At 39.9% G+C, this 15,873-nt stretch overlaps 1 protein-coding gene across 1 annotated transcript; it reads left to right on the top strand.

The window, feature by feature from the left end:
* The first annotated feature begins 6 nt into the window (after positions 1-6).
* LOC108596463 lies at positions 7-5,550 on the top strand. The gene is made up of 6 exons (XM_033293139.1): positions 7-1,162; positions 2,795-2,916; positions 3,192-3,683; positions 3,748-4,366; positions 4,444-4,565; positions 4,633-5,550. Exons 1-6 carry the CDS (start codon positions 53-55, stop codon positions 4,787-4,789), a joined length of 2,622 nt encoding a protein of 873 aa, XP_033149030.1. The 5' UTR covers positions 7-52; the 3' UTR covers positions 4,790-5,550.
* The last annotated feature ends 10,323 nt before the right edge of the window (positions 5,551-15,873 follow it).

A 15,873-nucleotide genomic window follows, 5' to 3' on the forward strand; every position in this document is an offset into this window, starting at 1 on the left:
GCTGCGTCTGGACGAGGCCCTGTCCCAGGCCTACTATCACAACATAGCCAACATGTCGCTGAGCAGTGTGCAAACCTACATACCCATCGATATACCCTTGCCCCTCTCCATGACCCCCGATGAGCATCGACTGCTGGAGCAGGTGAAGCTCTCAGGCTTTCCCCAGAAGGTGCACGGCGTCTATGTGCCGCGTCGCCAGCGCTACGGCTGGTGGCAGCTGGACGATGAGCAGAAGCTGCGCCAGCTGCTCAAGACGCTCAACCCCTCGGGCTTGCGGGAACGGGAGCTGCAGGAGAATCTGCAACGTTTCCTTAGCCTGGAGCAGCCGCTGGGCGTGAACTATCAGCTGAAGCTGCAGGAGGCGCAACAGCTGGTGCAGGAGTACATGCAACCGGATCGTGCCGGCGACTGGAATCCCAAGGTGGCCAAGCGTGTGGAGCTGGCGTTGCTGGAGCAACTGGAATCTCTGGAGGATAAAATTGCCAGCGCCTCAATGCAGCTCAAGAATTGGCAGCTGCCCACGCGTACCGACAACGAAGTTCCGCTGCAGCTGGAGGAGCAGCTCAGCGAGGAAGACTTTGTTAGCATCATACCCATGATACGGGAACGCATCATCGATCTGGAGGCCAACATTGAGCGACGCTATCTCAAGCCGCCACTGGGCAGCCAAACAGGCGATGCGCATCTGGCGGTCATAGCTCAAAATCAACAGACGTCAACGCAGACACAAAACTCAGCCTCGGCTGCGGCTTATTTGTTGCAAATGCAACAGCAGCAACAACAACAGCAACAGCAGCAGCAGCAACAGCAGCAACAATTGCTGGCTCAGCAGCAGCCAGGCGGCAATATGAATGCCTCTGCCTTCAATGAGCGCACCATGGCCTTGGCTGCCGCCGCTGCTGCAGCTGCGCCCAATGCCAATGCCACGCCCTGTGAGGCGGCGGCAGCAGCTATCACTGCCGGCAACCTGGACTCGTGCTCGGGTGCCGCTTCGCCGGCCAGCAACTGCGACAGCGAAACGAATGAAAAGATCGAGAACATACCCAAGGGTCTGGTGCAGTGGCGCGATGCCGTCGCCCGCTCCCACACCACCGCCCAGCTGGCCATGGCGCTCTATGTGCTCGAGTCTTGCGTTGCCTGGGACAAGAGCATCATGAAGGCGGTAAGTTGCTCCCTTTGCTGTATTTTTTGGTATTGCTATTTTTTTAGGCTTAACTTTTAGCTTGGCACCCTCACCACCCCACCCCACCCACATACACTCACCCACACTCACCCACACTCACACACACACACACACACACCATACCTATTTAACTCTGCATAACCATTCAAGTCATACCGTATCTTAACCCTCAAGTCATTTTTCAATTTTCTACTCGGTTGCGTTGCCTTTTATTTACTCACACACACACACACTAATGTAATTAACAAACACTTGCACGCACTAACAATTTTAGAATGATTTAATTACTTAAAAATAAATAATATATTTTGTAGTATTTTATGCTGAAATTTAAGAAATTACGCGTAGAAATAGAAATATCTGAATGATAAAAAAATTACAAATTCATAATTATATAATCTAAAAAAGATTTCAATTTAATAGAATAATTAAAGAAATTATTTTAACTGAACAGCAGAAAATTTAGTAACATATTTTTAAACTAAGCAATGAGCCTTATATATTCGAATATTTATGTTTTTTTGATTAATTTTGCTTATCGTAAATATTTCAATTTGTTAACTAGTCTTTAGTAGTTACACTTTGCTGATTCCTTGCAGTATGCATTTAAAAAACAAATAATTTATTGACTTGCTATACAAAATTAATTCAATGTTTTTATTGTTTTTTCTTTTTTATTACCATTCTTAACACCTTTTGGCTGAATGTTTGACTTGTTTGTTGTTTGTGGTGTTCAATGGTGTACTCTTGATCCAAAATCAAAAAAACGAATTTAACGCTTTAATACTCACACACACACATACATACATACACACCTTCACACATACAATCATACATAACATACACACACGCATACATCCAACCATACCGTCATTTGTTTTTTACAATTTGAATGCTTTTGTTGCCATTACCCGTTTTACCCGTTTTGCCCGCTTCAACCAACGATCGCAACTTATCCCAACGAACCAACGAAACGAAACGAAACGTGACTTGACTGAAACCGTGACACGAACCGCAACACAATACCCATATAACCGCAACAAACGAAAACGAAACATAATGAAATGTGGCAATGGAACGAACGAATTTGAATTGTGCGCTCAAAAGTATGCAACGCGCACAAAGAACAACAAGTCCAACAGCAAAAAGGGCAGCGACAAAAAGCAGGCAACACCAAAAAAGAAACAACAGCAAGCCAAGCAATCGAAAAAGGACAAAGAAAAAGAGAAAGCAAAAGATAAAAAGCCAACACCCAAGAAGAGCAAGCAAAAAGAAAAGCTAGCAGTTGTTACGCCTACGCCTACGCCTACGCCTCCGCCACCCATGACAATTAAAATCAATCTGAAAGCTCTGGCACAAAACGGACATACGACGAAGACAGAGAACACAAACTCGAATCCGAATTCGAACTCGAACTCGAACAACAACTACAGCTTGAACTTGAACTTGAACTCGACCTCGGACAGTGAGATCGACTCGAACTCGGACGCGGACAGTGATTTTAAACTGAGAGCAAGTGCAAGCCGCGGCAAGGGCAGCCGGCAGCAGCAGCGACAGCGACGACGTTCAGGCACTACTACAAACTCTTGCAAATATTCAAACTCCTTACAGAATTGCCAGTTCTGCACCTCAGGCGAGAATGAGGATAAACTGCTGTTATGCGATGGCTGCGACAAGGGCTACCACACCTACTGCTTTAAGCCCAAAATGGACAACATACCCGATGGCGATTGGTGAGTAACAAAAGAGTGAATGAGCGAGAAACAGATCGATAGATAGATTGATCGATAGAGAGTGCGTGTGTTCACACAAATATTAACTTTGCATAACGTCTCGTTAACCTCATTTATCATACATACTGTCGCGTCGTTTGCGTTTGTTTTTGTTATCTCATAATTTTTATTTTATTTTTTGTGCACTGTGCCGCGTCCTCCAATCCACAATTGCCACTGCCTAATGCCGCTGCCACTCACGCTCACAATCTCTCTCTTCTGTGCTTCTCTTGTAGGTATTGCTACGAGTGCGTCAACAAGGCGACCAATGAGCGCAAGTGCATCGTCTGCGGCGGCCATCGGCCCGCGCCCGTGGGCAAAATGATTTACTGCGATCTGTGTCCGCGCGCCTACCACGCCGACTGCTACATACCGCCGCTGCTGAAGGTGCCGCGTGGCAAGTGGTACTGCCATGGCTGCATTACGCGTGCGCCGCCTCCGAAGAAACGCAGCGCTGCCACAAGCGGCGGCGGCGGCAGCAGCACCAGCAGCAGCAGCAGCAAATCGCGACGGGATCGTGACTCGAGCAGCGCTGCCAAGCGACGTGGCAGCGACAAACAGCAGCTGCATCCAGCCGGCGGCAGCATGGAGCAGCTCTGCCTCAACGATGTGCAGCACCAGCAGCAGCAGCAGCAGCAGCAGCAGCATCAGTTGCTGCTGAACAGCTCACAGCAGTCGCTGAACTCATCGCATGATGAGTCCATGACATCCTTGCCAGCGCCACTAAGGTAAGCTGCAATTGATTATTTGCTTTGAACTTGTTTTCATTTGGGCGTATCCAACTTGTTGCAGTCCTGCTCATTCGGTTGCCTCCGCCAGCTACGACGACGCGCATCATAACAACTCCATTGATGGCAGCCGCTTTCAGGCGCATCTGGGCAACAACAATGGCGTGCCGCTGGAGGAGAATGCCAGCTTTCCCTCGGGCATTCTGCCGCCCAGCAACTTTGTTGTTGCCTCTGTGCCGCAGCCCATGCAATTTGTGCCCATGTCACCGCGCGCTGTCACGCCCACGCGCACACGAACGCCAACGCCTACGCCAGCGCCCACACCTACGCCACCGCCGCCGCCAGCGTTGCCTGCGCCCCTGCAGCTGCCAACGCCCAATGCAGCGGCCCCTTTGCTGCTTCAAGCGTCGCCCACATCACATCTCAATGTTGCCTGCCACTCGCCGCCCCAGCAGCAGCCGCAGTCGCAGCCTCAGCTGATGCCCTCGCCAAGGGCGTGCACGCCCACGCCGCCAGCTGTAGCCGCTGCCATGGCGGGCACACAAATGTCGCCGCCGCCCATCAACATACACGCCATACAGGAGGCCAAGGAGAAGCTGAAGCAGGAGAAGAAGGAGAAGCATGCCACCAAGAAGCTCATCAAGGAGCTGGCCGTCTGCAAGACGCTGCTGGGCGAAATGGAGGTACACAAACTGAAAGCTAACGCTAACTATTAACCATAACCTAACCTAACCTTAACCATATAATTTGCTATAATTAGCTGCATGAGGACTCTTGGCCATTTCTATTGCCAGTAAACACCAAACAGTTTCCCACATATCGCAAGATAATTAAAGTGCCCATGGACCTATCCACAATCAAAAAGAAATTACAGGACTTGATGTAAGTGAACGCTATTTACATTTGTTTAAACAAATATTAAATGTGTGTGTGTGTGCTATGTTTACAGCTACAAATGTCGCGAAGACTTTTGCAACGATGTGCGGCAGATATTCGACAATTGCGAAATGTTTAATGAGGATGATTCGCCAGTGGGCAAAGCGGGTCATGGCATGCGCAAGTTCTTCGAGTCGCGCTGGACTGAGCTGACAGACAAGCACTCCTGATGTCCCTAGCTAACACAGTCTACTGAAGCTGCAACTGCAACAACAACAGCAACAGCAGCAGCAGATATAACAGCAGCAACAACAATTGTAGCAGAGACTGCAATGGAAATGCCACAAGCAGCACAATTTTGGTAGAGAAGAGCACAGAATTTGTATTTGTATATATAGCAAGCAGAAGCGATTAGCTATAGTTTGTATTATTATGACCAGTTATGCTGCATACAACTAATATTTACACACACACACACACTCGTATACAGAATTACATTTAGTGATTATGCAAGCGAAGAAAAAGTATTCAACGTCCTAGGTTCGAGGGCAACTTGTATATGTCACACATATAGCCACGAACAAAACGTGTATTTTGCCTAGATATTTATATATGCACACCACACACACAGACACACTTATATAGTATACATATACAGTATATAGATTTGGTAAGCTGACAAATTGAAAGCAAACAGTTTTTTGTATGTCTTGATCAGTATTTGTGCTTACACATTTGATTTATATTTGTAATTTTTAAACTAGGTTTTTATATATTGTAACTCTATTTTATTTGATATAAAAAGTCACGAAGCGCTCATTTAAATTTTAATTTGTATTGTACTTATAGTAACGGATATTTGTAAATGTACGCAAGCAAGCACTAACTGTAACTGTATTTATATATAAACTACAACTAAATTTATGCTTATACATGATAATAAAACATATACTCAAAGTGACGAAGCATTTTGTAAATGAATTCAATATTAAAAAACTCAAAATCTATATAAATTATATACTGTGTGTACATTTCAATTAAAAAACAAGAACAAGAACAACATGTAATGGGCAGCAATAATTAATTAATAATAGACACTTGAAGTTACAGTATTAAAGCAAGCACTAATTATTAAATATATATACAAATATTTATAAAGAAAAAAACAATCGCTGGATATACCGACAGCTTAGTGAGAACACCAACAAATTTTTAGCTGTAAATAAAAATAAATGATTATTGTAGAAAACAAAGCAAATTAACACAATTCACAATGTTGACACTTAAATATTTAAACACAAACACATAATTAAGCAACAAATAGAGTATGCATATTTACATAATGGCAATTTTTGAATAAATTACAAATCATTTGCAGTGCAGCACAATAATTGATAAATTCAAAACATTGTTACCCCAAACCGTTGACAAGTTGAGCGAGAGAGGCTCAACGCATAAACTCTGCATTTGTTTGTTTATAATTTTTATACTAATTTGTCTTTTTAACTGCAGAAGGGCTTAAGCAATAAACAAATGCAAGTCCGCAACCTCAACATTATTACAAAATAGCAAACCGTTAACAAAAAAACTATAGAAGCAAAGTTAGTTTGTATAAAGCATGTTAAGCCATTAACTGATATTTATATTTATAATCATACGTGTTTAGAGAGAGAGCTAGTTGCAGGCCCATAATGCCAATGTAAATAAAATGCTTAAGTTTATAAATTTATTGAAAAAAAAAAAAGAAAACACAATGTACATATTTGAAGGAGACACTTCTAAGCGTTATTGGCATTCATGCAGTTGTGTCACTTCGGCGATCTATTCTATTTTAGTAGGCTATAGCTTGCGTTTATATCAAAATAGCAAGCTAGATCTACCAGTAATGTAATCTATAGCGCATAGTATATATTATATAGCCGCTGATGGCAAAGCAGACACCGAAATTTAATCTTCACACTGAGTTTTAGTGCTTTATATAATCCCTCGATACTGATTCGATTTCAATTTGATAATCTAGCGTTCAACTTAATGCTGTCAGCAGTGAAAACAATAACTAATTGCATGTGTGTTGTTTTTGGTGATACATATAAAACAGAAATAAATACATTTATTTTTAAAGCATATTTAACTATTAATAAACATACAACATATACAACGTATTTAACGATGGAATATTAAAACATATGATTGTGAGCAAAAATAACAACACTAAATTAAACATAACATTTATGAAAGCTAAACAAAAACAACTAAATACCAGAAATTTCGATCATACATTAATTCTAAATTGAAGCTAAATTCATGACAAATTGAAAATATCGAAATATGTGCACACAACCACAAGAAAACAAATACAAGTAAAATATATAAAAAATCTAATAAACGTGTGCGTATTTATTTAATTCGTTAGTTTTCATTACAGTTCATAATAATAGACGCATACTTTTGGGATGCTTTATTTAGCCAAGACAACAACCTACGTATAAATCGTTAAAAAAATAATCGCATAGCACTAAGCGCAGCAGCTTAACATGGTCGGTGATCCATAGATATTCCAAATCCTGCCACATTTTAAATATTATTGGTTTGGGACACTAACAATACGGAGCTTCCTTGGAATTTTTCTGCATCAGCGAAGAAAGCAAGTGGCCAAAAATACAAATTGCTCATTTTTTCAGAAACTACAAGAGCCCTCCTTTTGCAGGATAATAGTAATAATAATAATAACATTATTAAAAAAGGACTGTGACACTAGTTTTGTCATGATCCTGTAAAGGAGGAGTTATAGCTATTTTCTTTATTTTTCTGTATACGAAAACACTTGTTTTTCTCAACTCCTTTGAGAGATATATTATGAAAGTTGTCGAGGAGTACTACTTGTTAACCAAAGTACATAAAAATTATCCTTGTAGTTTCCGAGGTAAAGCGTGCATTGTGTGATTTTTTCAAAAAATTTTATTGTAACATTTTGATTATCCTGGTATGCAGTTTAATAGATTTAGTGCCTAGGAGTAAGCAAATACATGTTCTTTTCGAATTGGGAGGATAGCAAAGGAGGAACAGCCAAAAAAGGACTGTTTTGCAATGCAGTTTGGCTAGCAATATAAATAAATAAACTGTTGCATACCGCCAAGGGCAGCTGCTTAACAAGAGCGACCCACTAGAGAAAATTGGGCACACTTTGCCGGATCTGGTCACTTTTTAACCAATCTGCATCAACAAAATATGGGCTTATCTAATTATCCATCAACTTGGAATTTTTCAGTCACAGGGCGCAAGGAAAGTGGCCAAAACTACAAAATGCTGATTATCAAGGACGTTCTGGATATTCTTTTGCCAGTTGATAATCCTTTTTGTTAAAAGTTGTTTGGCACTAACTTCGTCCTGATCTTGTTAAGTGTTTAGGATTTATAACGACTTTTCTGTATACGAGAAAAACTGTTTGTCTCAACTTCTGTAAGGAATTTCGTCCTTTGAGTGGTATATTCTGAAAGCTGTTATGAAGCAGAACTTACATGCCCAAGCCACCGGAATTGTCCTTTAGAGAAAATGTTTGCAGTTCAATTTCAATTTATTTGCAACATTTTTTTTTGCATTCCTCGATAAATTTGATGCACAAGAGTACGAAAATGCATGTGCCTTTGAAATTGGAAGGATAACTGAGGAGCACGCGCTAATAAATGAAGAAATTTGAAACAAAAAATCTAAGCAAGAAAGAGTTAGACAGCGAACTTTGCGCATAAAATATTATAAAATTTAATAATTAATTTTAGGGACTGTAACTTGGCTAAATTTTGAATGTGTAATGTGTTTTAATTTATTTTAATACATTCCTGCGAATTTGACTTTCGTCTTACAGCACTTGACAGTTGCTTGAGCTCCAGCAAATTAAGTTGACCACAAAATGGAGCTCCAAACCGAAAGTGCAATTGCAATTGGCCATTGGGCATTGGCCATTTACTGATGAAGGGGCAGTACTTGCTGCAGCATCGTAATCAAATTTGAATGCATGGCAATTACAAATTTGCGTCTTGTTGGTTTTGAAAGCGCATCGAAAACTCGCCGCAAAGCAACTCACTGGCCATTGAAGCAACTCACTGGCCATGTCTGACGCCCAGACCCAGAGATGTGCACGCATGTCGTTCAGTTGGCAATCAGTCAGTTGGATCACTTGTAATTGGCATGTGGCAGTTGCCTGATAAGTAAGTGGCCAAGCTGAAATAACAGAAAACGAAAACTGTAAATCAACCGAGCCCTAAAAATTTGCCAAGCAGAAAAATATCAATCAACTGGGGAACACACACATAAATTTTATTTCCTTTGGCAGCTGACTATTGACAGATTGGCGGCAATTTGCAAACGTTAAGTATTTTTTTTTACGTAGGTGCGATTTTTAGAGTGAAACGCAATAAAATTGTTAGTCTACCGGTGGGAATTGCGGTCTCTCTTTAGGTGTTAATATTGTGCCCTTTTTATGGCCAACACCAACACACACACACATACACACACGATCGCGCAGTTATAATCCGGAACAATCAGCGTTAAAAAGCCGACAACCTGCGCACGCAAACGACTCATTAAACTCCAAAAGATACATACACTATATGTATTTTAAGTTTGGGGGTGGGGGGCTGGCTGCTATATTAAGCCCCAACTGATGAGATGGAAATCTGCGCCTGGCCAATGCCATTGACAGTTTGAAAACTTGAAACTCGAAACGCTTTAAAAATCACTGATTTATGTAATTATTCCAAACGACAAGCATTTCGTGCATGTCTGCGTTGCTCTGTTTGTTGCTTTTGGCTGCAGCGACCATCGAAACTGCAACGAGAACTTCAAGATACCCTACACTGAACTGTAGAGACTTAAGCTCTAATATATTTTATTTTTAACAACAGCAATTGTTAAGCTATACTGAGTTCTAAAAAAAAAGTGCCTTACAAATTTGGTCAAAATCTAGACAAAAATGTTTTTGTATCCTGAATGCTGTAATAATTTAAACTTTTATTATTTATTTTTCTAAGATTTATTTAGCAAATTAATGCCCTTTTTTTTTGGAAAAAAATTAGGAAATACTTGATGCCTTTTAATTTTCTTAAGCCAAATCGCCTTCTACAGTAACTAGAATTCTTTTATTGTATTTATTTAGTATATTTTAATATTTAGTCAGTTTATAATATAGTTTACAATTTAGTTGCCTATAAAAGTATTTAAATCAGTTAATTTAAAAAATTCCTATTTCAATGTAAATTTAATTATATATTTATTCATAACGTTTTTATTTTCAAATGCAGTATGCCCACTTTGAATATTGAGTTTCTAGGTTCAACGACAATTGCAAGAACCACGACAGCAAAAGCAGCAGCAGCAGCAGCCGCTCGTATTATCAAAACATCATGGAAGATGACCAAATTAACTGAAGGCCCCAGACACAAACACAGCCACAGACTTGGGTCGCGTCTTGCAGGCAAAGTCCCCACCCCTGGCCACGAAACTCACAATGGCGACGACTTCGATATGTGTGTGTTTATTTTTTTTTTTCGACTCGCACGCTACCTGCGCCGACGAGGCAATAAAATTGCCTCCAACGAAATTAAGAACGTAAAAATATATTGAAAAGTCTGGCACTTGGGGCTGGCACTGCAGTTGCAACAGGGGAAGAGGGACAGCTCGCCAGCTAGCAACTAATTTAGCGCTCTGCAACGAAACGAGTTTCCAATCACAGTCGGCTGCATATGTAAAATATCTATATACCCATCTATATATATACATATATATGTATATATGTTTGTCTGCATAAATACATATTTAAGCAGTTGGTTGTCACGACGCCCTAAAATGGAGTTTGGCGACGCAGCCATTTGGGTTTGTCTTCTGCTGTTGCTTCTTTTGCTTTTTTTTGTTGATTGCGATTGGAACATTAATTAAGACACAAGCTGCGATTAAAAACAGAAACTACAACAATGACTGCATAAATGCCGCTATATAAATCATGAATATTCAAGCTGCGTACTAAATTAATGACAGCTCAAATAACCAAGCGAACTTTTAGTTGGAAATTCAGGCTTAGAGGTAATCAAGTTACAAATCACAGACTTTTATTCTGTTGCCAAGTTCGCGTTGTTTCGCAAAAAAACTTGTTCGAATTCGAATTGTTTTAACTCAGTTGAGCTTACAGTTAAAAGTTTCAATGGCAAAAACAATCAGCGCTTAAATATAAATATAAATACTTAAGTTCCAAATAATTCAAATTCGAAATGCATTTTCTATATTTACCAGTGTATTCGAACTTCATTTATTTATTGCGGCTTAATTCCACCTGTTGCTGAATTCTGCTCGCTTGGTATTTTAAAAATTTCTCTCTTTCAATTTAATGACAAATTGCTTAAATTGTAAAAATACTTGCACTATAATTAGCCTTAATTCGAACTTCAACTCGAATTCAATTTATTTTTCATTTAAATTAAATTCAATGCATTTATATTTATTTTGAAATAATTTAAAGCGTGTTCTGCTACTACAATTGACATATTTAGCTAAAACTAACATTTGGCATAATTATTTTGTGTATATTTGTATTGTCTCGCTGCTGTAGCTGCCACACAATGTTGCAAGGCCATGCGTGTAGTTGCCAGCAGCAGCAGCAACAAGAGTCACGGATCTGATGGCGTTGATGATGCCATCTGTTGCAGTTGCAAACAGTAACAAGGCAGCCTCAAACGGAACCTGAAGCCACAGCCCGAGCCTGAGCCTGAGCCTGAGCCTTGGCTTCAACTTGGGCTTGAGCTTGACTGCAACATGGGTTTGGCTTGTAGGTGATCAACGTTGTTTTTGTTGTTGTTGTTGTTTAAGTTGCTGCTGTCGCAGTGCGCTCTCTCTCTATTATCGTCGCGTCTTGATCAGCGTCGTCGTCGTCGTCGTTGTTGCTGTTGCTGTTGTCGTTGTCGGGGGACAACAACATCATATTGGTGACTGCTGACACATGGACACGAAGAGTCTCTAGCTATGGCCGCACTCCATAAACTTGCAGCAACAGTTGCTTGCAACACAACGTGCAACATTTGCATTTTTTGCTTTTAATTTGCCACAAGTGGCAGCCACAAGTTGAGGCCAGGACCATTTTGGTCTCTCGTCTCACTTTATCGGGAAATAAAAACATCAGCAGCCAAGTCCAGAGTCGAGTCGAGGCCAGTTGCAAGCTTCACGAGCTTTGCCTCATTATAACTAAATGGCCTGGAAGTTTGGGCCCGCAGCTTGACTTTGGCTTTAATGCCAGAGCTAATCACGACTTCCGCTCGCACTATTTTTATTTTATTTTTTTTTCTGTCGGCTTCACGCGTTTCAAGTTACAGTTCTTTGGGATTTCTTCGCTTTCCATGTGTGAGCGCGTAATTGTCTTTGATATTCTAGAGAAATTGCAGTCGGGCACTTGATTTATGCGCCATACCAAAAAAAGAAGAGGAAGAAGTAGCAGAAGCAGTGGATAAAAAAAAGAGGCAAATTTTTAATTAAAAATATTTTATGCTCGATTTCTGACGAACTCTAGTAGAAGAGCAGGCCTGGCTCTCAGTCTGACTCTGAGTCTGAGTCGGAGTCGGAGTCGGAGTCGGAGTCTTGCTGCTGCTAATCGCAGTGCATTAGTCTTTCAACTCTTGGCCACTCGCTACAGTTGTCGGCCATATTGTCGGCCATTAAAACAATTCTACACATTTTCATTTCCAAAGCGGAGATGTGCGACTTGCGACTTGCCGATGGGTGTTTGCCCAGCGAGTAGGTGTCGAAGAGAGAGAGAGAGAGAGAGAGAGAGCGGGAGAGGGAGGGGAGTGGTGGGGGCAGCCATTAGTGCTCAACATGGAAGCTTCGGCGCTCATTCGATTTTAATTGCCACCTTTTGCGTGGCCAGGGCCAGCAACTAAAACTGAAACTAAAACTAAAACTGAAACCGAACCAAAATCAACTTGACTTGGCCCTTTTCGTGAGACTTTTCGTTGTTGTTGTTGCTGTTGCTGTTGCTCGTTCGTTGGCTCATTCGCTTTGGCTTTTGGTCATTAGCGCTGCTCTGGGCCGGGGCTGCGTGTAAAATGGCAGCCCCGGCTTGTCGACATATTGAGGTTGATTCGTTTGTAACTAATCCGTAGCAAGGCCTGCGGGGCCAAAAGGGGCAAGGGGCACAAGAGCCAAAAGAGGCAAATGGGGGGTGTGGTCTGCATCACATGTGCAAAGTCATCAAGCCGCAGCACTGCCCATCGGAATGTTTTTAGCCTGATAATGATGATATATGGCACATTATAAACTCAAACACACACACACACAGATACGAGCGAAGTAGACACAGGTGGCACTAATGGAAATTATTAGAAAAGGTTTCCACAGAAATTTTGAATTATTTCTTTTGATTGCCGAGCTGCTTCATCTGCTTCTTCTTCTTCTTCGTGTATAAATTGTAATTACACTTATTGGTTTCTCGCTCATTTATTTTCGTTCATAATTATTTTCTTGCCTCATATTTTGCAGGTGCTTTCCGGAAATCTTGTAATCGTCGATAATTTGTACGAGAGCTTTTGGCCATTAGGGCTTCGGTCTGGGTGTGCGCTAAATTAGCCTGGAGTAGCGACTATGGCAATCAAGGCATTATTTAATCAATGCCAATTAGCTGCATTGATTAGTTTGAATGTGAGAGTAAAGCAAACTAGGCTGATTATAGTTGCAATCATTTGGAATTACAGTGGATGGGAAAGCACAAAAGTTTAGTTACAACAAATTCATCTAGCTATACTTATTTATTATTTAATTTAAAGACAATTTTTAATCCCAATTACCAATCTTCGGACTTCCGGACTTAGGGCTTTGCTGACGAAAATTAAGTAAGTAAATTTGGTTAATTAATTTTAATTTTTTTTTTAGTTATTTACATTGTTTATAAGCTTAAGAGAATTTGTATTACAGAGCTTACAAACCTAATTACAATAACAAAGTCAAATATAATAATTAAATGTTGTATATTTTTTATTTAAATAATAATAATAAAAATCAATAATTATTAAGTATTTAAATATTCTTTTATTATTTTAAAACTCAAGAATTTGTTTTTGCTTAAACTACACATTTAATTAAATTGGTTCAGCGCAGGCTCGTAAATAAAATTAACAACGTTAGTTTTAAGGCTTTGGAATACAGGTGCGTAACTAATTCGTTTGAATTTATAAAATGTAATTATTGAACTTATATATATTTATAAATTACTGGACCGTTAGGTTATTAAACTTAAGAATGGGTTATAATTTAAATAGACATTTAAATAAAACGAATTAATGCAAAATTAGAATAAATTGCATGTAACTAAAAATTAAATTTTTTGTATTCTAAAATTTAAGTTCCATTAATGTTGAGCTATAAATTTAATAAATAATTTTTTATCAAAACTTTGTAGCTGTGACTAATTATAAATAAGCTTGTCTTAATGATTTCTCCGAGACAAACTTTCAAATGTTTGGCATTTGCACGCAGTTGAGTTGATTCGCGTTGAGTCGAGTTGAGTCGCAATTTCCGCAAGTGCTCGCCGCAATGTTAAATACCTGAGAGTCTCACACACGGCTCGATGCGATTGTTCAGTTAGTTAGTTAGTTGGGTATTAGCTGAAGCGAAATAATAATAAATTGGCATTTGCTTTGTGATCCAGCAACAACAACAACAACAACAACAACAACAAAAAGTGTTGAGCACGCAATTCCGTGGCGGCTTTAATAATCCGTCTAAATGCGCTGAGCTTGGCTTAAATGCAATTAATTAACGCCATGAGTGGAGGCTAAAATGCGAATTGCAACAGCAACAGCAACAGCCGCAGTACTGTTGTTCACACACTCAATTGTTAATTGTTAATTGTAATTGCATTTAATGATGCCGTTTGAAAAGTGTAACAATCACTACCAAGCCTTGAGGGGGGAGGGGTGTGGGTTTTTGATTGCGTTAATTACGAAGCACAAAGTCCGCTGCTCGATCGTCAGTTCGATCGATTGCTAATGGGGCTACAACTTTATTGCTCATTGGTCAGGCTTTGATGCTTTTGGCCTGCTGGATATCAATTTTTAATGATGATCACAGCTCCAATTGTGGCCATGTTTAATTAACTTAATGAAGCGCAAAAGCCGCCAACAACTGCCACTGCCACTGCAACTGCCACATGGCTACGCATGAGACAATTAACCAGCAGCCATCTTGTCGTCGCTCGTTGACGCTGATTGGCATTGGGACTGAGGCTGAGGCTGCGGCTGCGGCTGAGCTTGTGGCAACTGCAATTGGTATAGACGGTAATTTACACTTTGATTTCAATCAATTGACTTCCAAATGAAACTGAAAAATGCCCCAGAGCCGCAGCTTCAATCTGCGGGTGACTCTCTCTCACTCTGTTCAGTTCATTAACAATTATTAGTTTCAATATTGTTTTTATCATTGTCAATTTATGTCTGTCGCTCTGTTTTTTGCTTTAATTGGGCACAGCGCGACGCTTCGGGCTTGAGGCCCAGCGTTTAATTTATGATTGCCTTCAATATTGTTCTTGTTTTTATTTAGTTGCTCTTATGGTCGCGCTTTGTGGCAACTTTGGGCATGGCATGCGGGCAGTTGAGTTGACGTTATAATAAGCAGCAACTACGTAATTATTGTATTACGAGTGCACTAATTTATGACCCACACCACACCTCCCTCCACCCACTTTCTATGCCACACTTCCCACATAACTAAATGCGCTCGCTGATTGGCGTTAAGAAAAGCGTAGGAGTTTCCATTTCCAGCTATAAAGTGAAAGCATGTCTATGCTCTAATTGATTTTAAACAAATATTTTATATGCCCGAAAATGTTGAAAAATGTTTAGACATGTTTTTTGTAATATTCAAATGCGGCTAACATATAAAGAAAAACTATTTTCGTTGTTGTCTGTTATTAATATTCAAAGCTAACTAATTTTATGTCATAAATATTTGATTTTATTAAGTGCAGAATATATTTTTTTAATTAATAAATTTATGCCAAATTTTATATTATATATTATATTATTATATTATTTTATACATGCAAAAATTTAATATTGTAAACTTTCTTTACAGCATTCCCATGGCTCTTAGCAAAATGTAACAAATTGAAGAATCAATAACCAATATCCAGCTCGATGTGAATTCTTGAATTTATTTTTCTCCAAAATTTTAGTGCCTTTTTACCGCTTAATATGGCTGCATAATATTAACTAAGGCGCCCATTGAAACTTAATTGTGCAGCCAAACGAAAATTAACATATAAAATGTTTGTGTCTTTAAA

Source organism: Drosophila busckii, chromosome 2R (assembly GCF_011750605.1).
Source record: "Drosophila busckii strain San Diego stock center, stock number 13000-0081.31 chromosome 2R, ASM1175060v1, whole genome shotgun sequence".
Lineage (NCBI taxonomy): Eukaryota > Metazoa > Arthropoda > Insecta > Diptera > Drosophilidae > Drosophila > Drosophila busckii.